The sequence below is a fragment of the Eleginops maclovinus genome, chromosome 17 (assembly GCF_036324505.1).
Source record: "Eleginops maclovinus isolate JMC-PN-2008 ecotype Puerto Natales chromosome 17, JC_Emac_rtc_rv5, whole genome shotgun sequence".
NCBI lineage: Eukaryota > Metazoa > Chordata > Actinopteri > Perciformes > Eleginopidae > Eleginops > Eleginops maclovinus.
This window is the reverse complement of record NC_086365.1, coordinates 7,520,515-7,547,210: the sequence shown is the minus strand read 5'-3', so window position 1 is coordinate 7,547,210 and position 26,696 is coordinate 7,520,515. Positions and strand designations below refer to the sequence as shown.

The 26,696-nt window shown below is 41.2% G+C and overlaps 1 protein-coding gene across 1 annotated transcript in view; it reads right to left on the bottom strand.

Moving 5' to 3' along the window:
- LOC134879515 (uncharacterized) overlaps nucleotides 1–26,155 on the bottom strand; it is a 32,692-nt gene extending 6,537 nt beyond the window's left edge. The window contains exons 1-9 of the mRNA XM_063906062.1: nucleotides 26,131–26,155; nucleotides 24,580–24,732; nucleotides 20,998–21,198; nucleotides 18,996–19,072; nucleotides 17,760–17,859; nucleotides 11,650–11,880; nucleotides 1,732–1,802; nucleotides 1,414–1,524; nucleotides 616–713 (exon numbers count right to left, since the gene is read on the bottom strand). Of these exons, the coding sequence (XP_063762132.1) occupies nucleotides 616–713; nucleotides 1,414–1,524; nucleotides 1,732–1,802; nucleotides 11,650–11,880; nucleotides 17,760–17,859; nucleotides 18,996–19,072; nucleotides 20,998–21,198; nucleotides 24,580–24,732; nucleotides 26,131–26,155 (1,067 nt within the window). The remainder of the gene's footprint in view (nucleotides 1–615; nucleotides 714–1,413; nucleotides 1,525–1,731; nucleotides 1,803–11,649; nucleotides 11,881–17,759; nucleotides 17,860–18,995; nucleotides 19,073–20,997; nucleotides 21,199–24,579; nucleotides 24,733–26,130) is intronic.
- Nucleotides 26,156–26,696: the final 541 nt, after the last annotated feature.

Sequence of the window (26,696 nt, the reverse complement as noted above, 5' to 3'; positions counted from 1 at the left end):
GCGGCATATGGGTCATAATGTAGAGACACTGCAACGCTGAGGTCGAGTTCAACATGGAATCATGTTTTCTGTCTGCTCTGGGTTCAATGTAGGGCTGCAACGGATTATTATTATAAATTAATCTGAAGAATATTTTATTAAATTAACTGTTTTGATGAGAAAAAATAGAAAATGGACAAAAATGCATTTATACCTCATCAAATGTTTGGTTTGTTTTAGCACCAGTCCAATAAGCACATTTATTTCTAAAATCACAAGAGAAAGAAAGGCCTTTTTTTAATGTTAGACTTTAAACAAAACTCCCTGATGAAACCTATTCCAAAAATGTGTTCTTCACAAAATAGATATCATTAGAAAAGCTAGAAAACATTATTTAAAGTGCTCAGGCATATGCTATCATCACATCCAATCTCATGACTTTGACTTCTGAAGTCATACTGTATGAAACGTTTGAAGACGCAAGAAGAAGAGGATCAAATGGAGCACCACACACGTCGACAAAATCACTGGAACAAATGTGTGTACACACACACTTATTCTTATTTATGGCAGGTCGTGGACTCGTCTTCCTGCTTTATTGAGGAGTTCAGAGTGTGTCTGCTGAAGGTCACTTACTCCATGGTGGCTATTTTGTGTGCAAGGCTCGCAATCACAGCAAAGAGCCTCAGGTCCACCAGCCCATCTGTCACTCTGAAGTCCACCATCTCCAGGATCTAAAACAGAGAGCAGAACCTTGGCTCGGACTAAGATATCTCAAAAAGTATTGGAAGGAATGCCATGAAATTTTGTAGAAAGATTCATGATCCCCAGAAGATGAGTGATGATTTGGTGATGCGCTGACCTTTCCTTGAGCCCCAACAAGAGGTTAGCATTTATGGTTTTGAGTCCTAATGGATTGCCAAGAAACTTAGTACACACATTCCTGATTACCTGTACTTGGGTGATCCTCTGACTTGACCTATAGCGCAATATAGCACCGTAAGACTTGTCCAATTTCATGACTGCAAAACTAACACGTTGCCATCAGCTTAAGATGTACTACATTGTTTTTTGTTGAGCCAATTTTAACATGCTAACACACTCAGATGATGACCATGGTAACATTTCACCTGCTCAATAGCGACATGTTAGCATGCTGTTACAGAGACCCAATCATGTTTAACATTTTCATTGCAAATGTTACTTCCTTTTAAAGGACTATTCAGTCTGATTTATATGCAATACATGACATGTAAAAGCTTAGAACTCATTACATTTCTGTAATAACATTTAGAATGTAATGTAAAATTGTCAAAAAGACAATTAACAATCTTTTCTTTGTGGGTTTATGAATCGTTTTGGTTACTGTGTCAACAGGCAGTGTGTGTGTGTATGTATGTAATGTGTGTATTGCTATTATACTGTAAGGCGTACCCTGTAGACGTAGATCTCTTCTTCATCAGAAAGCAGCTCTGGTGGGATGATATTTTTAAGAGCAAGTAGAACCTGAAAGCAGGAGATGTAGCCATCACCATCACTGTCCTCCTGCAAAGAAAGACAAAATAAAAAATCTCAATATAAGATCCAAAATGTATTTATTGTTTAAGAAAAAAAATGAAAATAATGGTTGGTTGAAGCCCTATCATCATCATCGTCGAAAGTCTCATCGCTCGTAATAGGGGAGTGCAACACATTACAGTGAGTGAAAGAGAATATCAAGAATAAAAAGGGTTTAAAAGCCTTTTCACTTACTGCTTCAAAAGCTCTTTTGTATTCAGCCAGCTTCTCCTGACTGAAAATGCAATACTTTGCCAAAAAGTCGACTGCAAACAGAAGAGAAGACAAAGATCAACCTTTAGAGATCGTGGAATGCAGATAAACTGGACTTTCTGACTGCACAAGAGCAATATTTCATTTGTGCGATACATTTTATACCATACACAACAGTGAGGTTCAGCCTGAGTAACAGAATTAGGCTTCTCTGTGTGTGCAGAGTGGATTAGAGCAATATTTCTCTCCTCTGGTCGCACCAGGGTCATGGAGTGTGGACAATACAGGGCGAGGGGTTCACAGGCGTCCAGTTGGCCATAATGAAGGGGGGGCAGAGTGGCACTTGGCTGCTGAGTCTTTCTTTTTTTATATAAAGAAAGAAATTGAGATGAATAGATGATGGCGGCACAGCATCCAAGAGATTGAAAAAAATATTTATTCTGAGGGAATTTCTTCTGGGAACTGAAGAGCACATGAACAGAAAAAAATGGTGACTACAAAGTAATTCTGAATCTTAAAGATGTTTAAAAAAAGCAACAAGAAGACCAATTATAATCTAATCTACATCTATTTTAAACATCATATTATACATTTTATTGACCAAATAAATAATTGAGAAAAATATTGGCAAAATAATTCATCTTTAATTGAATTGATGCAGTCCTACGTTTTCAACAACTACAACTTAATCTTGTATTACCGCCTTTTTTTATTTCATACAAGCTAAATAAAGGCGCTTTCTTTACCTCAAATGATGAATATTTAGGATATAAAAACAATGATTACCCGAGGGGGAGCAAGCTGAGGCTAACCACATCCATGAATATTTCAGTAGGCAAATTTGGGATGGAGAGTGACTTGGAGAAAAAAAAGGAAGGGGGTTAGAAAATGGGGGCTTTTAAGCTGCTACCACTTCAATTTAGGAGATGAGAATGAGTCGACTGAATAATGAATCTATTCATTGGTTTGGAGAAGAAAGAGGAGTCACAGAGTTGATATCAGTCTGGACTTAAACCCCTGGACCTTTGGGGTTTCTCCCCAATAGCAGGGGGCTGTTTGAATCCGCCATTTATCAGCTTAGGCCTAATCGAAACCAGGCCTTCTCCGGCCTCGTCCTTTCACATGCAAAATGTTACATTCGCATCTAGTCAACTTGACTTGTTAAAGCTTGGTTGATCAAAAAAACCTGCTGTCTGCTTCACGCATCTGTTTGCAAATATCTGTGATGAGAAGGGGCTGCAGGACCCAGATCTGCAGCCGCTGCCAAGCCTGCATGGGCCCAGATTTTAAGTCCTCGCTCTTCAAAAGACACCAACACACATTGACACCGTGGCTGGATGGATCAGTGCACCGGTCAATTTGCTAAAGTGAAATGGCAGCTTATGTGAGAGTGAATAGATCCACCTTCTCTCTTTTACAACTGAGGTTCAATGACCATCTGGAGGAAAGTTAGAAGTGGTGGGCCAGCAACACAGATACAGAAAAACATATATTTTATCAGTGTTGGGGAAGTTTCTCAAAGAACGTAATGCAATACACACTACTTGTTACAAGTAGTCCAATTGTAACACTGGTCCAGGTCGCATGCAAAAGCCTTCCTGTCTGATGGCGGTCGCTTGCCTGTTACGTATTTCCTGTTCAATATGTTTTGGAGAGACGGCGTTTTCCACTTTGGAAACCAAAGTTTGCTGCAACTGTTTGACTCTGCTATGAGAATCTGCACTAACAATACTTTGATTTCTTTCCATTTGGTGCATACGTCACTTTGCAGATTAGGAATTGACCTGATAAACACATACATTGATGGTAAACAGATACTGCTACATATGCTCTTCTTTAAATTGTACAGTTGGTCGTGAACATGTCTGTACACTTGTATTGTCTTTAGTAGTTATTCATAAAGTTTCAAGTTCACTTGTTTTTTGTTTTGTTTTCATCTTCCTCAAGCAATCTGTCTGACAGTTCATGGGTTCAGGCCGACATTAGACAGGTTTGCGTGTGCTATATGACAGGGCCATTTTTATATTGAATGTATTGTGTTTTCACTGTAGAAATGTTGATTTAACCTGGATATATGTCTGCCAATAAATGACAAGAAATGAAGTGACAGAAATACACAAAGATATCTTTTGAAAGAGTGTCTGAAAAGCATGCTTTTGGTGTTCTTTACATATTTAGAAAGTTTGATTTTACATTTTGAACTAAAGTGAAGAGTAAGTGCTGAACGAAGAGTGTAAGGAAGTTCAACATCAGTCCCACACACACACACACACACACACACACACACACACACACACACACACACACACACACACACACACACACACACACACACACACACACACACACAAAGTGCAGTGGTGGAGGTCGGGGGGGTCCTGACTGAAGGGAGCACTCCGTCAGGGAATCAGCCGGACAAAAGGTGCAGTGGAGTGAGAGATTGAGGGAGGAAGCGAGGGCGGGTGGAGGAGCAGGACAAAGCGGAGGCAGTAAAGCCTCCTGCCTGATAGCCTTATCTGATTCCACTCCAGCGCTTGATGGCTTTTTTTTCACCCTGCCTTTAAAGCGCACAGGTTGTGCCTTTGGTGTGAAGCCTAGCAGAAAATGTTAATCAAGAGAAGGACTGTGTGGAGAGAGGAGAGAGAAAGGGGAGAGTCACTCTGTTGAGGCCATAATCTGTAATGAGACCGAGGTGATTCAGTTGCAATTGAGAGACGAAGAATGGGGCCATGATGATGATGATGAGCAGGGAGGTTCACTCTTTCACTGGCGTTTGTTTTTCTGTTTTGTTCCTTTTCTCTTGCAGAACCGCGGCTCCTGCACCGGTCTGCAAACAGCCGCGGGTCACAACTCATTTAACACACACTTGGACGTCATTTTCAATGTCTGCAGCTGACAGATGAAAAACACTGCTGACTGCTCCTCTGACAACTATTGGTAGTCATCTGTTTATGATTTATCTTTCCTTTTGTAATGCTTTTTTTTGGTACAACTGGAAATTGACCGTAGCTCTGAGTAACAACATATGGAAAGCTGGCAACAAACATTTCATATTTGGTTTGTTTTTGTACAGGAAAAGAAAACGTTTAAATGCAGCGATTAGTTAAATTAGTGTTCTCCACGGGGCAGGACTCAAAAGTAATAAACTGGAAATACTAGTGGGCCAAAATGTCAAAAGCAACATAAGAGCGAATTATCAAATAACCCTCTGAAACATTTATCATGATGTCTAAATCAGTTCTTTAATCTTAAATGCCCAAAATATGTGTAATCTACTTCTCTAATGTGAGAATTTGTTGCTTTTTTCCATTTTAGATGAAATCTAATCGAACTTTCTTTCTGTTTTGTTAGTTGAGATGAACTGAACATCACTTTTGGCTCTGAGGAACTTGAATGGACAACTTCCACTGCTGTCCGAAATGTTATAAAAAAGTATAGAAAATTAAAACAATGAATAAAAATGACCTTTAATAGTTGTGAAAGTTGAATTTTGTAAAGGGACATATAATGGGCACAAACATAACCAGCATTATCGTTCTTAAAAAAGTCTAAAAGACATCTTGTATCAACTTTAAAAGGCTTTATGGAACTAAGAGGAGCTCCAGTCAGGAGGTCACCATGGAAGTTAAAGGCATGTCTCCTAGCAACACTGCTGAATCTCCTAGCAACGGCTCAGATATTCCTGCTACATATAAACCTAAAAAACGACTTATCTTGCGTGGAAAAATGGATGCTAGCTGCAGTCATTGTAGTTTGGATGACTTTTCACACCCAAAAACGTAACATCATACATTTTAACAGCATTTAATTTGGGCAAAATTCTTGTTGATTGTTTGTGTTAAAACAACAGGAAAAAAATACTCAAATATTACCCAGTTTTCAAAGTATTATTACACAGTTCTACTGACTGCTTTAATTCAAAATAAAACACTGTGGACTTATGAACCAAAAATGACTTGTCAAATGGTGTCTCACACACACACACACACACACACACACACACACACACACACACACACACACACACACACACACACACACACACACACACACACACACACACACACACACACACACAGGGGTCTATTGTGTTTTTAACGAGTTCACTTGTTTGTTTCTCTTCTTCCCGCTTAATCCCAGACTTTTGTTTCTGCTCATCATCAAACTGTATAAAGTCTCCCATAATTCCTTTAACAAAGGTCACATTCAGCGGTGGAGAGGAGGTGACCCCTTTTCCTATTAGCAGGAGAATGTCAGAGTGCAACATGTCCCACATATTCGGCCCGAAAATATGTGATTAAGAGCACGAATTTAGAGCAAATAGCATTCACACAGAGAGATAAAAAGAGTGTAAACGGTTTTCAGCCGGTCGATGAGAAATGGGTCTGTGGGATGCTTTTAAGTCCTTAAACATGTGATGATGCTGTAAATAATGCCTCAACACGGCAAGACAAAGGCGTCAAGTGTGATGTGTGGAGATGTAATATAAGAAGGTGAGAGGTCTTGAGTGCCAAAGCAGACCTGTGAACCATGCCAAGCGTATCATTTCACAATAGTATAGAATGAGCTGTTGTTGCGCGTTCGGAACATGCTCCACATCAAAGGTAAAGATCGAAATCTTATCTGATAAAAGCGTTACAGGAGAGGCCCTGCAGACCAGCAGGAGGTGCAGGAGGAGTGACGGAGCAGGTTTCTAGACTGATGAAGCAATCTGACAACCCATATGAGTATAAGCATAAACACCTGCAACAAATACTATACGCATCACTGAAGTGGAAATGATCAATTTATCAATGAGCTACTTTTATTTTTTCTATCTGCTCTACTAAAAGTGTGATGCTATTATGTTGTATAGTATGTATGTCATACAGAGTTAACTGAGCCTATGAAGATTAAAGGATTAAGATTAAAGGATAAGTAAACTGAGAACTTGTCACAGTAAAGTGATTCTCACACATTTATAAAATCTCACTAATGTTTATATTGTTTGTGTGATAAGTAATGAATTGAGACCACTTTCAAGATATCTGTTTTTGCTTGTGTTTAAGAACATTTTTCTGTCATTAAAGAGGTAATAATTGGTATTTTATTCCATTTTGTAAAACAAAAAAACATGAAATTACAACTGGGGAGTAAATGCCTCTTTCTAGGCACCTGTCAGCTGACATATCAATGTATTTTCCATCAATTCCCAGCTTATGAAGGAACCGATTCTCAGTGTTTCCAGACTCTTAACATTCCTTAAGGTAAGTTATTATATTGTTATTTTTATAGTCATATAAAGTTTTTATTTTTAATTGTATAATATGTCTGAGGTAAATGTTGATATTACCCTGGGCCTAATTTTTTGCCTGTGTCCCATTGCCTTTGCATTTCCTGCATTACTTTACCTGTTTAGTAGCTTGCTAATTTATTGTCTTCGATGAGTTCTAGTAGGCATCATTAACGTCCATGAACTTACGATGTCACATCTAACAACATCCATTGGAAGGCAGCAAATGACTATAAAGATCCAGACTCCTACAAAGACTGGTACATCAGTATTCAGAGTGCAATAGGGAGCGTGTGCTGGTGAGTGGCGACCACAATGTGAAGTGGTAAACAGTGTTTGCAGCCTTCTCCTGCTGGCGCTGTTGTTGTTCCATGAACACACGACTCCTCCCACTCACTTTCTTCAAAAAGAACGAGGAGTGTGTGTGTGTGTGTGTGTGTGTGTGTGTGTGTGTGTGTGTGTGTGTGTGTGTGTGTGTGTGTGTTTGTGTTCAAGGGGGGTTACATCTCTGGCTGAAAAACAAACAAAGACACCATAGCGGCCACACTCCTGTCTGGCTGCACGCCATCGGCCTCACCACAAACCACAACATACTGCACACACACACACCCAATCAACTCTTTCTGCAGATCCACGCTGATACGCCCTCGAGAGCCCAAATCATCTATTGCAATACCAGATCTCCAGAGATAACCTCACAAAGCAAAATCATCTGCTATTATTGCCTGGCGCTCATTGACATTGTGCCATTAATAAGGCCATTGTGGAGGGCGCTCTCTGTTTGGACATCGTATAATAGACTCTTTGACAGATTTACTTTGCTCTCTCTGCCTCTACCCCATCCTTTTTTCTCTCTCTTGTGAATACAGCGTGCATACTCCACGCCGCCGCTCATCAATAGGCAAGCTGTTTGTTTGCCTACTCATTCTGGACTGATGGTAAATACATAGAGGTATTCCCGACCAAAGGCTGAGCAAACAGGGGTTACATAAAGGCACTGTACCCAAACACGCAGAGAAGAAACCCCCCCTGCGCACACACACACACACACACACACACACACACACACACACACACACACACACACACACACCCGTAAACTCCCTTCATGTCTCTTTCAAGCGACTTATCTTTCTTGTTTTTTTTCAACATCAATTAGGCCTGGTCTGTGCCCACAGGTGGAAAATAGGCTAGAGGTGGGTGGGGTCAACACTAGGCTGGCTTAAAGGCCGCCAGGTGTTTGGTATCAACCTTGACATTCATCAGAGACTGCAGCCCACAGCGTCCCTCACACCACACTCAGGCGCTGGTTAACAGAAGCTAGCTGCTGCTCTGTGGAAACACAAAAGAGACCACAGCTACTTGACATCAGCGTCGCCCTGTACTCCACGCACCTACAGTCCGATCAGCCTGTGCCTGCACACAACTGTCACATTTAAAAGTTTGGAAAGGGAATGAATAAAATGGCAAACCAAAACAACTAGCTGAAAGAAGATAAAAAGATCAGTAAAAGCTGATCACCTGATCTGTTTATACGTTATATTAATACTGATTAAAGCTCTTTTACAATGTATTAATGTTATGACTTTCTTCATAATGCTGCTCCTATTTTTATCATGTACTTTATGTGCATTCGTCTTTGTTTAATATGTAAGTCTACTAATTATTTACTTTGTCTTTTATCTTCACAAATGACACATTTCTGATTTAAAATGTCATGTTTTTTCGATCATGTGTTTAAAACAATCTTATAATAAAAATCAGTGATTAAAACAATCTATGTCCTTTTATTTCAGATTTAAGGATGTGAATTATTTTTAATATATTGCCATGACAACTGTATAACACGAAATCTAGGTATGAGAACTTAGAACCACAGGTAAAAAGGGACAATAAGCACTTAAATTGAATTACCACTATGGGCCACCATACCTGATTTGTGAGAGCGATGTGTCTCCAAGCAGCCCGCAATAGAAAAAAAAGCGCAGATTTCACATAAACCACTGTGGGTTAGAATAAATGAAACATCCACAAATACACACACTGGAGAAGACAAGTTTGTTGAAAACAGAGCGAATTCAAATCACTGGGAAAATAGGAAATACATATACAGAAACTGAAGATTAGAAAGTGATTTTTATTCTCTTTGTCATTTTTGGGACACACACACACACACACACACACACACACACACACACACACACACACACACACACACACACACACACACACACACAGCTCATCTGCTCTTTGTGCTTATGTAAATATTCTCTGTTAACTCCAGACACGAGCCCCATGGCAGCGACCGCTGACTGATGACAACCTGGAGGGTCACAGAGTTGAATGGATGGATGGCGGCAGGGAACAGGAAGTTAGCGTTGGGTGAGTGTGTCCATGGGTGTGTGAGGGGGGATTCTCTATTTTGGGAAGCCTTTGGCAAGTGCTCAGCGTTGGACCGAAAAAGGGACAATTATGACCAGTTAGGCCCTTTCACAGCCTAATGAGGACCACAGTTACAAGTGTCTACACAAGAGCTAGTCAGCACAAACACACACACACACACACACACACACACACACACACACACACACACACACACACACACACACACACAAACACTTTTGTGCTAACACAAACTACAGGTGTGTGTACATGCTTGCTCTGAGACTCACACAATAAAACAAAAGCACCCGGGGGAATATTCAATGGTGAATAATGACAGATTGTACCAGGACACAGCTTGGAAATACACCACACCCATCAACACAAGCAGTCAGTGAGTCTTTCTCTGAAGGGCACCACACAAAAAAAACACACACTGACAATTGTCCTTGTACTTCAAGTGTTATGAGGAACTCCCAAAAACATCTTAGCAAAGTTTATAATTAATAGGCATGAGAAAACATATCTAACAAAGGATGCTATCATGCTGATGTTTAGCAGGTTTATTGTTTACCATGTTCACTTCACTAGTTAAGCGTGCTAATGGTTGCTGATTATTCAACACAAAGTACTGCTGAGGCTGATGGGAGTGTCTTTAACGTTACAGTTGTATAAACATAAAGATGGCACTGAAAAAACTTACAGTTTTTCGCCAGATGGGAAAATAAATGTCTGAACCAAATTGTACTGTAAAGTGGTAATGAAACTTTATGTTCTAGATTAAACTGAAATCCACCAATATCAACCAGATACAGATAGAGAAAAAGTCAAAAATTCCACAAAGTCCTTTCATCCTCTGAGGAATAGAATATATTTTCCATACTTCATGGCAATCCATCCAATAGATGTTCCAGTCTGTACCAAAGTAATGGATCCATCAACAGATTGCATCCCATCCTGAGTAATTGTGCATTTTTGTTCACTTAATTCTCTAACTTTAAACCAGAAGCTGACATTCTAAAACAACCTGGCTGTTAGACAAACACACCGACAGACATACACTAACCCAGGCCCATACTCCTGTAACACAACAAAAGCCTTCCAATAGTAATAACCTTGCTGTAGAAACCTGAGAACAGCTGCAGGGTTCTTCATCCTGCTTGATTACCGTCTGAACAAACCAGTCCAATCAGTCCCATTCATGGTCCGAGCACTCACTGGGAGGACCCTAACCTGACTGACCCCTGCAGAGGCCGGCCCCTCAGCCTTGACCCGAGGTGTGGATGCTTATTGTCGGACTCACCAGCCCCAGCGCTTTCACAAAGGCTGTGAAGCCAGAAATTAGGCACTTGAGGGAAACTGGAGAACTCCTGGCTAAAGTCCTGCTTGCAAAAAAAAAGGCAATTCTAAAAAAAAAAATCAAGTGTTGTAATTGAGGGGGACATTTTTAGAGTCGAGAGGAGTATTTGTAAAAGTGTCAGGTGTTGGTGTGTTTTTCCCTCCACGGTCTATTGTTTGAACCACGGGGCAAAGAAGAGTGTTGGCAAGCAGAGAGAACCAGCTTTCAAACATGGCTGAGAAGGAGAACCCGGGATTTAGTAACAATTCCTACAAAATAAATATTGAAAATGAAAAAGGGAATGTTTGAATGAATCAGCGAGCGCCTTGTTTGATTGGTGCAGGAGTCTTAATTAGCCTATAGTTATGAACAAATCCCAGAAGCCTTCCAAATAATACTTTTATGAAATAAGAGAGGTTGTTTAAACTTGCGGTGGCTAGAGGTTGAAAAATGACTTCCCATGTTCAGTATTATTTAAATTTGACTGAAATAGCCTGTGAGGCATCAACACTGGGAGAAGAAAGACAGAAGTGTTGCAACCTAATGTGGCAGTTTCCGTATATTTAGTTTGGTTTTATCAGCTAACTGTCTTCTGGAGTGCGGCCAGATCTGGGTTTACACATGTAAGACAGGTTAAGGTCAATAGGTTTACTAAAAGGTTTAATCTGATTTAGTCTACGCAAGGTCTAAAAAGGTTTGTTTTGCTTTGTCATGTCTCATTTAATGCACGAATATGAGCAGATGTTTTGCAAAACCAGTACGAAAAATGTAAAGATGTGACCATTTAAAGAATTCAAAACATCTAAGCTTCAAGGAATATGATTAAAAACATAGGAAGAGGGTTTAAAATGGACACACTTTTGAGTAAGCAATAAATAACCATGTAATAATAATGTAACAAACTCACAGTCCTCAAAGTTGGAGTGACCTTTGTTGCTATTTTGCTGACGAGGTGTTTCGTCCTGCAGTTTGGAAAGCATGCTCAGCACCTTTGTTTTCCTCTCCTCCATCCTTCTGTGTATCTCCTCAGTTCTGATGTCAAGACTCCCGGGCCTCCTTATTCCGTCAGAGGACTCGACTTGTTCCCCCCGTCCAGGATAATTGGACTCCTCATCGGTTGGGCCCCCTTCATCTGAATCTGAGGCGGAGAGATACAGCATAAAATACATTAAGAAATCTAATAGTGTTGCATCTAGCAGTCTTTTTTCTTATTGCATCGCCCAGGGGTTATCAATACTGTCCTGAACAAGAGAAACACATCTGTATTCATGGTCGTCCACATGGATGTAGGTAGCCACTAGCCCTGAAAACTTTTCAGCTCCTTTAAGTTCCTTCAGTTTAAGTTTCAGTTCCTTTAACAAACACTAATTCTCATCACATTGTTCTCCTAAATGCCACAGTCACATTTCCCTTCAGCCCTTTCAGGGTCTCACTAAGGAACGGACGCCCTCCCTGAAACTTAAACAGCCAATTAAGAGTCCCATTATCTGTGAGTATAAAGTCCACAGAATACACTTCTAGGTGTAGCAGCGCCGAGACAAAGAGCCAGCAATGCAGACTTGAGCTTAAGGAGGGCTTTGATTGTGTTTTGCAACAGTCTCCTTCAGAGTGTTGGACTTTTTTCTTCCTGTTACTTTTGCAAATGTGAGTGGCACTTGTGTATGCGCATGAGCGATAATTCAAATTTTGTTATGGTTTCATTTATAAGGAGGCGAAAGCTTGACCGGTGGAGGAGCTGACAGGCAGCAGATTCATTGAGGCTTCCCCACATGGTGGAGTGGATTCATTTATCCCGCCAGCGAGCGCACAGAGGTCAGCAGCCCAGATTGATGCAGCCATGTTTCATTTGACAGGCCGTCTTCCACCAGGCTGCACATAATCACACGCTCGCACCCGCCTCCACGTCCTGCACACGTCTCAATGTCACCAAAACAGACGACGGGATGACAAATGCACTCATCTTTTGACAGGAAATTCCAAATGTCTTTTCGTATGCAACATAAAGTAAATGTCTAGGATATCTTCCATGAAATTAGGACAAATGGGAAGAAACAGTTTTTCATAAATCGAAATCTTTTTCTTTTACTTAGATTTTTATATTGATATGTTTATGGATTTTACAACTGATTGATTGAAAGTTTTACAAATTAGAATGCATTGTGGGGCAGTTAAGTTGGTGCAGTAAGTTTTCGCCACATACTTCTGCTTCTTAAGTACTCATAGGAGCTTTTTCTCACGTACACAACATCCACATACTATGCCGTGTAATTCTACTTCAAAACTAGTATGAAAAGCATGTCCGTATGCAAATTCGACACAGCCCTTGAGCCACAATCAAAGAGGATAACTCAGTTTTTAGTGTCTGTTGTAAACTTGTTCAACTTGCAGCATTTCTGTATTTGGTTGGGTTTTCTATATATGCAGTACTTGAGTGTCAGACCGGTGAAGACGTCTTCCTTTTTTCTTTGGTTGTATTGTGTTGAGCTCTCCAAAGTGACACCTTCACATTGGTTGTTCTGTCTGATAAAAAGAAAGGGAATCCAATGCTATTCATTTGGCAGACATTAAACAGAGAAGAACAACTCATTTCTCTCACGTCAGAAGCTTTTTGCATCAAATGTTTGGAGTTTTTTCTCAATACAATGACCCTAAGGATTAATCAAGTAAAAGGGAATAGTTTCTGGATCAATTAACAACTGACAGAAAAAACTGTACAATTTGTCTTCTCGCACTGGTAAAAATCCAAAACAGATCTTGTCATGTACAATTTAAAGCAGGTTAAAATCGCAACTCAAATTATTCCGGATTTGATTTCCCTCTTTTGAAACCCTCCTATCCTAACCTCCACCGCGGCCTAATCCATGAATGCTCAGCAGTGATTACTGGTCAGTTAAAGCTGGAAACAAGAGCCCAGTTAAAACACACAGAGCAGGTTACCATACCAACAGCAGCATCTGAACACAGCAGATAGCTGGATTTGGCTGCGAGCGGCCGAGTCAAATCCCCTCGCTGATCTCGAAAAGGCCGGCAAGGACAATAAACACACACACACTGCCCACCCTACGTCCGATTCACTGCTACACACACACTGCCTGCCCTTTACCATCCAGCGCACCAGGCAGAGGCAAGAAGGTCGGACTTGTATCTCTTTCTTCCAATGTTTGGGAAAGGGATGAGCATCAGCGAGACAATCAGCGTGCAGAGGCTATTCACTGATGCCACCCAGAGCTTTCACTCCTCTATCTGATGGAAGAATGGGAGCATAGAAATGGGGTGGAGTAAAAAGGAAAATCCTCACCAATTTATTATTCATGGGGAGGGGATTTTCCTTTCAGGGCTCCTTTATCGAAGCCTTTCCCAACACGTCACTCTCTCTATCAGCCCTGACAAGTGCCAATCAAAGGGCTTGAGTCCGGGTTTTTGGGGAAACGCTGGAGGATTTCAGAGACAATAGCCAATGAGTCCACAGTGATGGTGGCTTAGAGACAATGGTGACATGGCTACACTGTCAGTGTGTGGTCCTTTGGTGGGGGAAACGATCCTTGCTTAGTACACGACTAATCTCTGCTTGCACCATATCTGTCTTTCTGGAGGCTAATCTGTCCCGTAGCTTCCTCAGCTTTCTGGAACAATCCACCAGGGTCAGTTCAGATTAGTGCTCTTTGTGACCACGCACATCGCTACATTCATTTGGATGCTAACATCTTTAGTAGCAGCTGAATGCTAAACACTGGAGTGAAGGCAGAGTGACCGGGGCAGCGGGGAAACAGTCAAGAAACAATTATGAGGGGAGGGATTACTCTACCTATGAATTCCTGATGAGCAGAAACGGACAAAGGTCTAAACATGAGCCTCACTGGGGAGCAGGAGCATCTAATCACAGCTGATTCCTGGTTGTGTTTTAATCTCAGGATTGCTCGACAATTGACGATATATTTAGAGACAGGGGGGCAATTGATTGAAATTGAACAGCCATCAGATAAATAGTTTATCATCGCATAAAAAAATGAAATAACTAAATATGATTTAAAACCTGAACCCTCTTGGGTAATATTAAAGTCAGCTTTCTTCTTTTTCTTCTTCTTCTGGAAGGGTCAGTCTGGTGAATTCAAACACAATGCTCAGTTGACATGACAAGGTTTATTTCTCACCCTTTGAGACCATTGCAAAATGTTTTCTGTGACTCTGGAGAAGCTTTCCAAAATGTTAAGAAATTAGTTGTGAGTTTCCCCAACTTGCAATAATGAATCATAGAAGTACAACTTTAATCGTTTAGTTTGCAATATTTCACAGAAAGTGAAAAGAGAGGAAAAAACTCTTGAAATTGCTTCTTTTTTTTTTTTTTTTACCAAAGAGGCCTTTTTCAATGCTGTTCACACAACACTGACCCATTACGAAGTTGTTATGGTGTTGTTGACAGTGAAATGCTCTCCAGGGCAATTTGGAATCAAGTTAGTAGGTAATTCTCTGTTGGTTTGTCTCACCAAGTGACCAATTTCAACATGATACATACTCATTTGATGTATAACTAAAGGATAACTAAGTAACTAAAGGATATACAACTAAAGGAAAGCAAATTCTTGATATTTTTGCTAATCCAAATGATTAACTGAACTTCAGGCATTTCAACACAAAAACACATTTTCAACCTATCTTCCCTAAATTTAAATATTAATTAGCAGTTGGTCATGTGAACTGATCAACTATTCCAGATGCAAACAGCGTCTCAGTCCCATTTGCTCAACCGTCTCATATACATTGAGACATGATGGGGTCATTCCCTCCATTACTAGGAAGATCTATTCAAAGGTTGAACTGCTCGCACCTCCAGGGAAACCAAATCTCACCTTTCTACACAAAGACATGCCACACACTGGGCATCTTTAAGAGATGGTGTGACCTCAGGCGTGACCTCTACACGCCCTGCTGATGACCCCCACCCATCCATTCTGCCCCACATAGAGTGTGACCATGCCTTTGGCCTACAAAGGGTCAAAGCACACAAGCCATCCTCTGAGGGACATCTTTTTTTCCCTAGACGAGGTTTGCCTAATTCTTATTGGGCAGTTAAACAGGGAAAGCCTTGTCGTAAAATGCGTAAGGAGCTGAAAAAAAAGCTTTTTAAAGCTGCAGGGAATTTAAAACATTGTGTGCCATGACAATGGATGTACATTGTATTCATTTAACAAGCTGATAAATCAATCATTCTCCCTAATGAAGAAACACTTCGAACATATAAAGCTCATTCCTAGTTACAGGGATGACAGAGGCATGGTCACACAAGGAATCAAGAAACATATTGCACAGAATAGTAAAAAGGCCTCTACAGTATATGAATATAGCTACTGCTTTGACCGGATAAGTAATAATTGCTATGACTAGTCAAGTGGTTTTGACCTTTAAATTGGTGGAGATCATCTTTCAGCAGCCCTGGAAACTAATATTTTCCTGTGATGCGATGATCCAGGCACCCCTTAAGCTGTACAGTATTAAGTTGCAACAGTTATTGTTGACCATCTAACCAGACGAGCCGAGACACTGCATAAGGCCTTCAAGGGTCTGTGATATTGTTTTGGAAATATCTGAATTGCTATGTTTAGGCGGAAAGTCTTGACCTTGAATTTAAATCTCTAATGGGCTCAAACTAACCGAGTCGTGTTAAGTGTCTACCAAAGAGGAAAAGTGTTTCTAGCTGCTCGCAATTGCCAGGCTCAAAGGGGAGAAAAAGGCTGTTGTCGTAGAAGGGACCAGTACAGATCGAGATAACGGGGGAAACTCTAATCAAAGTGTATCAAACGTTTTTAAACATAAAATATGACGAAAGGAGGTCAGTGAAGAAGGAACAAAGTTTGATCCCTGATTCCAAAATGTTTTAAAAATATAATATAAATATAAAGATAGATTACCACAACACAGCCTGATTTAAAATTCCACTCTTGGATGTATTTTATCACCAAAAATAACTGAGCAATACAATCATTAAGTTTAGAAGCCTTGAAACTTGACATAAGCGATGTTGGATTAGAAAGACAGATCGCAGAGCCTCTGTCCTAAACGGTTAGCTGCTGCTTGGCCCTCAGACATATCAATCTTGGACATGATGGATGTATCTGTAATATCCTCGAGGAACAAAGCAGAGCACGGACCATTAGCGATACAGGGCAATGACTGATACTGGAGTGATTCACCAGCGAGAGATACAAGTCTGACAGATGTGGTCTAATGAAGATGGGAGGAAAAAGACACAGCTATCAGCTAAAGCATGTGACAAACTCAAGGCCCTAGGAGCAAATCTGCTAATTTTGGTTTGTTTAGGTTCTTAATAGAGTTTGGCTCAACATAAATCCAAAGCAAATATGTGTGGTGGCTGTAAATGTTATTTACCAACACTGATGCATCATATTAGCTTGACTAAATGCTATGATGGCATAGCAACTTTTCAGTTTAACAGCATCTGATTTCTTTACATTTAAATGAAAGAATGCCAATAAAATATATATTTATTGCCCTTGATGTGATTCTCAAGTCCTAGCGTGGCCTTTAGTGAAATAGAGTTTGACACCCCTGAGCTAAAGAATGGCTCTCCACTTCCATGTGGTACGTCAGCAACATCTTTCCTGCGTTTGGCTGCCAGCTTTCCAGTGTTTGTGGCCCGTACAGTAAGCGCTTCCTATGAACCATCATTCATGAGTGTACACAAGCCGGCCACACAGGTATAGGTGATACTGCGAGCCAGCTGGCCCTAGCAAGGATTAGCGGGCTTAAGTGTACCGGAGGCGAGGGAACACCAAACACAGCGCTGACAGTGAGGAAACAATGGCTCCTCCAAAACCAGAGCTGAACGGGACTGAGTGGGCTTTTACTGGATCAGACGCTAATGGTGAAGAGGGGCTCTTGTATTGATTAACTATTGTTGTCAAAAGCTCTAAAGACAGCGTTTTAACAGAGGCGATATTTCATAGCAGCACACACAGATCAAGAGACAGTTTCTCTAGGTAGGTTAAAGGGATACAGTACCTGGATTGGAGGGAGGATAGGTGGATGTGAACATGTTGCAGGATGGACTCAGATCTATGATCCATGATGATGGGGACCCAGAACCCCCGTCAGACCGATCCTGCAAGAAGACAGACTGAACCTGTAGCAAGTGTTAAACCATAATGGACCATGGCCTGCCTTTAATTTTGTTTGTGTCCAATGTTCTGCAGATAAATTACAGAAATGCACAAGACAATTTTGTATTGTGCATTAATGGACTTTTCATTGCGCGACCCTGAATGAAAATGAATGATTCTTAAATCCTTGAGTAGCAATCTACCTATCTGACTCTGCATATGTATAAACTGTATATATATATTTATTTTCTCTCATGCCAACCATTTTTTCCTGAGTCTCTATATTGCAGATCATCGAGGGTTTCAAAGAACATAACAAATATTCCTTAGCCTGACCAAGAACCAGCAGCTCCTCCCACTCCCCATCTCATACATGCCCCTGGTTCATCAGTTTCTCTTCTTTATAAATAATCCAGTGTGTTGATACTTGCTTCAGTGAGGTGCATTATGCAAATGTTGGTATGAATCCTGCTCTGAGCACTCCAGCCCGTCATTGTGGTTTGACATAATTGCAGGGGGCTTATGAGTCTCATTCATGCTTTTCAGGGGCCCTCTCTCATTCGTCATAAAGGGGAGATTAATCGTATATCACGTGGAGCACCTGCGTCCATTCCACTGCAGCGCAGCATGCATTGGCCCTGTTTGCCCCCCTGACCTCTCACCCCTCAGCCCCTGTCTGATCCTACTGCTGGTGCATCCTCTGAAAGAATCCTTCCGTGCCGAGCATTGAGCTGAGTGAACCCCCCCTGCAATGAGCTGGTGTAAAAGCCTGCCTGCTTCTGTACAGTCGCCCCCCCACCCCACCCCTACCAACTCCTGCAGCCCGTGACTGATTAACCACACACCTGCTGCACGCCGCATGCCCTCTGTTATATTGTGTCTCAATTATCAACAACAATTTGGCTCGCTTTACTGGAACGACAGTTATAAATGCATGCCAGTAAAGGTTCCTAAAAGGGGGTCTTTGTGTGGCAGTGTGCGGCAGGTTTGAGGTTATTGTGTGATAGGAGTTGATTCTCCAAGGTCTAGTGTTTGCTCACGACAAGGAGACGTCCTGCGTTTGGAGGAAATCTGATAGATGAACGGAGGAGGGGGGTAGAGAGTGAAAAGCGGTTTCACAAGGGGCAGCGGCACTCACCGATTTGTTTTCCTGGACTTTCCCTGCAGAGTCACACCTTTCAGAGATGCTGCCAGCTGTAAGGGACCTCAGTACACCTGACAAAGCCACACAGGAGACAGCGTCAGGCTAAAAGGAGAGGAAGCTGTTTTGTGTGTTTGCAGTGGCGGTGTCGGCAGGCAGGCGTTCTCCTGTGCATGTGTGTACACAAGTGTTAGCCCCGGCGCACACCAAGCTGCACTTATCTTTTGTACTTGAGTGTGTGCACAGATATGAGTAATGTCAAGTATAAGCTTCAATTATGGTTTTAACCTCTGAGCAAATAATGGCTAAACACAGAGCCACAAAACCCTGGAGCAGCACCTGTCTACAGACGTGTTCCAGGTGCAAACATTGTTCCAGAGAAACAGAGAGATGGAAAGACAGATTTAGTTTGAAACATGGGGGGCACAGATGTTGAATAACACCAAATCACTGTGGTTATCAAATTTCCCTCTACCAAAAAAAAAACATTTAACAATTCTGGTGAAATCTAGACAGGCATATGGATTTCGTTTTATTTTTGAGATATTTGCCACAGAGATTTCTGCAGCTATGCCGATACAATGGCGCTAAATGAAATGCCAATGGTTTGGATGATTATCACATTTGTTCATTGAGTATTGACTTTAAGGTATCTGAGAGTTGCTGAAGTTGTTTGTCCAACCTTGGAAAACTGTGGGAATTTTCTGTGACGCTCTTTTGCCATCTGAAAAACAATTTTAGTATACTGACACTTTTTTGCCATCAGTGCAAAAACAATTACAGCAATGTCCTGGCTTCTATTCCAGCCTGAGGACACTTGTAAAAAGGTCAACAAATAATCGAAGAGTTTCTCCATTTTCTTAACCCAGAGCATCAGCTTTTTCTATTTGCAAATCATGAAAACTTTTTGGATTAACAAACAAGAACTAAAAATCAGTCCCTGGACTTTTCTTTCACATTGGTTTTAGATGAATTGACAGAGTCAATATTCAATGGAATTGGTGATAAATCTCTGCAACCTATCTTAAAACCTGGATAAATAAACCCTAAACCATCTGCATATCTCAAAGTGAGAGATGTATTGTGGTTGCACTGAACCTTTAAACGTCTACAGTTTTTATCTCATGTTATCAGCCTATAAACGACAGGCGCTATACTGAATAGTTTTTCTGCACACACTCGTCTCAGTTTCTTATCCTCTCTTATGTAAGCACCGCTTGGTTCTAAGTGTCTCCGGATATCTTGGTCGGACTTTCCCAGTTAATGATCCACTTTTGCGGTTTGATCTTTATGAATATGGCACACCGTGATATCCCTGTAAACCCCATCCTCTGAGCGGCCACACCTTCAGGTGAAGGCAGTTAAAGCTCGCAGCGGCATGCCTGGGAGCAGAGGAGAGGCGGTATCGTGCTCATTAAAAGAAAAGCCGCTCGAAGCCATAAAGGCATCGCTTACTCTCAAAGACGGCCTACAATGTTGGGATTTTACATCACACACACGCACACACACACACACACACACACACACACACACACACACACACACACACACACACACACACACACACACACACACACACACACACACACACACACACACACACACACACACACACCTGTCTGACTGCACGTTGTTTTAAAGTTGACGGTTTCTGCTTATCAAACGACCTCATTCAAACTGCCAAGAGAGATTTGTCAACTGAACTGAGAACTGAGATTGCCTGTCAACGATGAAATACTGTGAATAAAATCACAAAAAAATATTTCATAAGGACACAAATAAATGTTAGACTGAATAACAAAGTTCAATAGTGAGAAAGAAAACTTTAATTGCTCAAATTGTATTTTTTAGGGGAAAAAAACATCTATGTTATTGTGTTTTGGGTGATATTGTAGCAAGATCATTTTCTTTATTATGTTTTAAAAAATGGGCTTTCATTTTTACGTTATTATAAGTTGCTCTCAATTTCTCTTTACACCTTTCTCATGAAGAGCTTTACCTCCTGAATTCAATCCCTGCTCCTTCTGCATCCTGACATCGGACCAGTCCTGCAGCGGTGAGAGCTCCTCTTCCGGAGGGAAGGGGCTCAGCAGGGTCTCGGGCATCGGGCGGTCCAGGAGGAGCAGCTGGACCCTGGACAGGGAGCCCAGATTCCCCGAGTCACAGCCCACCGTCAGTGCCGCCAGGCCCGGAGACAGCTCTGCAGGGAGACAGAAGAGTCTGAAATACTGGAAAATATCCTGTACATAAAACAGGAACAGAGACTCTATATAGAGCAACAGTTGACCTTTACAAGCAATTACTCACCACAATTAATTTTTTGAACTGGATTTTACTGTACACAACACTGTGTTCTCTCTCAAAGCAACCTGTCTCGCCCCCCCCCCCCACCCCCCTTCCACCCAGAGTAACTCACCCCCGAACGCCTCCCCTGCTCCCCCCAGGCTCCAAAGTTCTCCTCGTCACACCCAATTAAAAGCGGATCAGTGACAGTGTGGCTTGCTGCTCATGCAAATCCCCGGCCCACGCTGGCTGGGTGTGGAGATGCCTTTCCTCCATGTGGGGATTTCACTCAACACTCTCTGCTGCAGGTACCCCGTGACACACACACAACACACACACACACACACACACACACACACACACACACACACACACACACACACACACACACACACACACACACACACACACACACACACACACACACACACACACACACACACACACACACACACACACACACACACACACACACACACAAACACAGCTCCCAATAAAGAAAGTTTCCAGTTTGTGGTATGCAACCTGTCCAATCTGCTAGCTATTGTAGTTTAGTTTAGAATATAAAGAGTGTAATAATGCAATATTCAAATGCAGAAAACACAATATTTTTTTAATGTCTTGGTTAAAATACCATTTTGGATGAAATACTGTGGAGCCGAAGAGATATCCCTGGCAACACATTGTAATCTACAGATGTAATAAAGACATGAACAGATCTTCTTCAAAAAATAACACCATCATAATTTTAATATCAGTCAAAAATAATCACAATTTGTATTTTTTTCGAAATCCTGCAGACCTAAACATTGGTATGCAACATGTCTACTCTCTCTCACACACACACACACACACACACACACACACACACACACACACACACACACACACACACACACACACACACACACACACACACACACACACACACACACACACACACACACACACACACACACACATATCTGAAGGAGTGCTGACGCTTGGTAAGGTGATCCCTCAGTTGAAAGAGGAACTGATAAATGAAGGAGTTGTTAAGAGGAAATCCCGGGGATAACTGCGGATGTAACATAATGTGGCGGCACACACTTTCAGTTAGGCCGGTGATTAGACCATCATTAGGCAGAAGAAGCCACAAGATTGAAAGACACTTAGTAAATACAGTGGCAGATAACAAATAAGTAATCTTCTGATTGAGGTGTTGGACACACTGTTACCACCCACTCAGAGTCAGACAGGAAGAAGAGCACGGTCGCACTTGTAGTTCAAATGCTTTACACGTTGAGAAGATGCAGCATGTGAAAACGTCTGAAATCTTCAGAGTTCAATACCCAGAGTTTATGCACCGGAATCAGTAAACTGCAAGAGAGCTTTGAGAAAAAAGATCCAGAAAAGAAAGTCAAGTCAGGTCTCAGTTCTGCCAGTTTGTGACTGACTGGCTTATAACGTATCTGTATTTTTCAGTGCAAATCCTGCTCAGTGGAGCTTTAAATCAGCCTCGTTCCATAGAATTGCAAATTATTCTCTGATAACAATCAGTCTAAGGCATTAGCTTCCATTGGGAAGAGCATTTGGATTGATGTTATCGCTATGTGGTTGCTACGGCAGCGGTCGCCCTGATCCCTCCACATCCTCGAGGCAAAGGTTTTCGGGGTCAGACGGAGGTTTGGGTCAAGCAAGCAGGTTAAACACCTTGTCAGGGATTAGCGGGCTATGAGGGAGGTGGAAGAAGTCTTCATTGGCTAATGTCTCTCTCTGCAGCTCACTGAAGCACCTCCAGGACACACATACACATGCTATCTATCAGAGGCATGCACACACACATTGCATCTACTCTGCTTTTGTTGGGCAACATGGGCCGACACAAAGAGCTGACACAGTGAGCGCTCAGATAAGCCCGTCCCCGTCTGTAACACGGCCGAAGTCAGAGTCTAATTGAGACTTTACTTAGAGCCACAAAGAGATGGAAAGAGCAACAAACAAACAGCAAAACGTTTAAAACATTGATTACATCACCCTGTTGGCAGCTCAGACACTCAGTCACATTATGTTTTGTTTTTTGTCAGAATTATCCCTCTCCACCAGCAGCTGGACAGACAGCGGAGATCCTTCTCTAACAGACTGCTCCAGTAATGCTGTCACAAGGACAGATACAGGAAAACATTCCTGCCTACTACCATAACCCTGTACAACAACTCACCTCTGGCTGGCCGAGAACTCACTGCTCTATAATTCCTGTTTTGTTCACCGGACTAATAACTGCTCACGGTACATTTTGATTGTATTTAATATGTAGACTAATAACACGGTTGTACACTAAACGTAAATAATATCCAACGTTTGTATTGTGTTAGCTGTAATTTAGCCCTTCAATAGTGTTTTATTTGTCATATAGTTTACATATTTTTCTTCACGGTCAACTTTTATATTTTCACTCTTTTAGTTTGGTTTTATTTTCTATTTTGAGATGTTTATATTGTATAATTGTTTTATACTTTTTCATTTCTAATTACATGCTGCTGCAACGAGAACATTTCCCAATTCGGGATCAATAAAGTATATCTTATATTTATCTTTCCTTAATCAAAACTGAAAGAGGAGAAATAAATAAAATCACTTTCTAACTATACAAATAGTTTTGTCTTATCATAGATTTAATTAAACAACATAGTAGATTTCCTGTAAAATGTTAATCTCATAATGAAGAGGTTGGGATTTCGCGTTATGAACCTAAACAATCAGTCAATTAATCAACGTACAAAATGCCAACCTTTATCAACAGTTTCAATAAAGGTATAATTTGTATATTATTGTCATTGATATGGCAACAATCCCCAACATTTGCTAGTATTCTCTGTATTATATCATTGTGAATGAAATACTATTCAGGTTTGGAGTTTTGGTAAAAAATAAAAAATAAAAGTCTTTTTTAGATCATATAATAATGGAAAATACTAAAACTCTACAGAGCTGGCAATTTGTGAGGTGCTTTGAGCTAAACAACAATGTCAGCATGCTTTGTGCTGTCAACAACAATGGCAATGTTTAGCAGGTATAGTGTTTACCATAAAAATCATCATAGCGTAGCATGTTCGCACGCTAACGTTTGCTAATCAGGACCAAACGACACAACCAACAGAATAGCACTGAGGCTGATGTCATTTGTTTCTCAGGAATTTGTTATAAACAGAAGTATTGCTAAATCGAAATCATGTGTGTTGTATGTGTGTGTGTGTGTGTGTGTGTGTGTGTGTGTGTGTGTGTGTGTGTGTGTTTGTGTGTGTGTGTGTGTGTGTACCTGTGTTAGGTGAGGGGCTACAGGATGAGTCTGAGGGCAGGTCCAGTGACTGACAGTTAGGGGACCCTGGGGCGATGGCCTCCAGTTCATCGAACGCATGAGACTGACTGCAGCTGAGCTCCGAGTAGCGAGATGCTGCTGAGACACAGCGACCTGCACAGAGTGGGAGTAATGACTCATGATGATAAACACAATGATGAGGATTAGATGCAGCTTTAACGACACATGTGGGCAGAGTGGATTGTTTCATTAGGAAATAATAGGAAACAGCAAAGAGGTGCATGAATAATACAAGTACTGGGAGAACTTACTGGCACAATGCAACAGGGGAAACTCAGGAAGACATATTATATACTTATATGAATGATATATCTTATTTTTCATTATGCAAGATAAATAGATTTAAATGCTGTGAGGTCAGATATCTTTTTTTATTTAATTAGTAAGATTGTAATAATTCAATATTTATTTGCAGGACACTCAAATCTATATTTTGAAAAATAATGTTTCAAATTGCTCTGCATCCCATTGTTATGATTTCAGTAAATCTCAGGGATGTAGACTGGATTATTTACAGAGTTGATGGAAATTAGTTAAGGATACCACAGAAGAAGAGAGCTAAAGCGGGACGTTTCCTGGTGCAGCTATCAGATCTTAAATCTGGGTTGCATGTTGTTGTGTGTGTTAGTTAAAGCTGTCCCTTCCAGGTTTTACACTCTGACAAGTGGACACACAAGCCCAGGACCTCCCTGAGTGTGGCCCCCAGGCCAGGTAAGTAGCACAGTGCTTTAGTCAGACCTCACCTCACCTTCACTAAACACAAACTCTTTACCTAAACTCAAATTACCACTCGAAGGAATGCTAAAACTGTCGGGCTAATCAGTGATTACCTATCTCCTTTAAACCATCAAAACAAGAAACGTTTTCCCTCTGCCTGGTTTAGAAATCAGAGGATTAGTGGGAGAAACTGTTTCACTGGGTGGTGTGTTTTGTATTTCTCCTGAAAGAGGCTTGTCTGGGCTTTTCTCACTTAGAAATGCACAACAGCTAGGCTCGGACAAAAGGATAATTTATACAGAAGCTCTAAATGGAAAAGGCAAACTCAGCTCCTTGGTGTCTGCCCACATGGACAAGTTTAAATGTACACATGGAGCCACCCTCACGCAGTCAAGTATCTGAACAGCGACACACACACCGCTGCACTATTGTGCACTTGAGCGGCTCGGTGCTCTACTCAGGGAGACAATGGCGGGACTTGACTTGACACTTCAAAGCATATTGCTGCCGTCAACTCAGCTGTCATTCGCAGCAGATGAGGAAGGCTGAACCGACTCAGGGAGAGTTTTTTCGGGGGGTTAAAGGTTCTGGTGGGGGGGTCAGGGCGTTTGATATGACAGAGTTAGAGGCAAACAAGGCCTTCTCTGTATTGGGGCTAAAAGGACCAGAGTGGAGAGGAAAGGCCAGGCCAGGACAGGGCCCCGCTTCATTGTCAAGGACAGTTACACTCTGGAGATGTTGCTCAAAACAGGTCAGCTCAGGGTCATGCTGTACATTGTAGGGGGTCTGAAAAAACCATGCCGGGGGTCAAAAAGGGCTGAGTGAGATTATGAGACTCCCATCAGACATATACAGTGTGTATTGAACGTAGGGTTAAAATGTTATCCTATTTGCTACTGCAGAAACTTCTTTAACTACTGCTTTTTTCTAATTTTCCAGGGAGTATTTAGTTTACATTTACTATTTATATAAGTGGCTGTACAGGTGTGTATGTTTAAATACATATATGTATATCTTCTTTCTTTAAAAAATATATATACATTTGTATTTTCTAAGTATTTCGATCTCTCTGGCTGTACACACAAACTGAAAGATTGACAATAAAGTTGACTTTGATTTCTAAGAAAATACAATTTTACCACAAATATCCCTCTAGAAAACTTCTTTAAATATTTTTGATTAAGAAGAACTTGGGCCTTAAATGTACAATGAGTAGGATTTTCTTGAGTGATATTAAGCTGTCTTTGGCTCTTTGCTGTAACTTTTTAAATGTCTCCTGTGTGGGACTAATGAAGGTATTCTGATTGTGATTTAAAGAAAAAAACACAAGGACTCCCTAG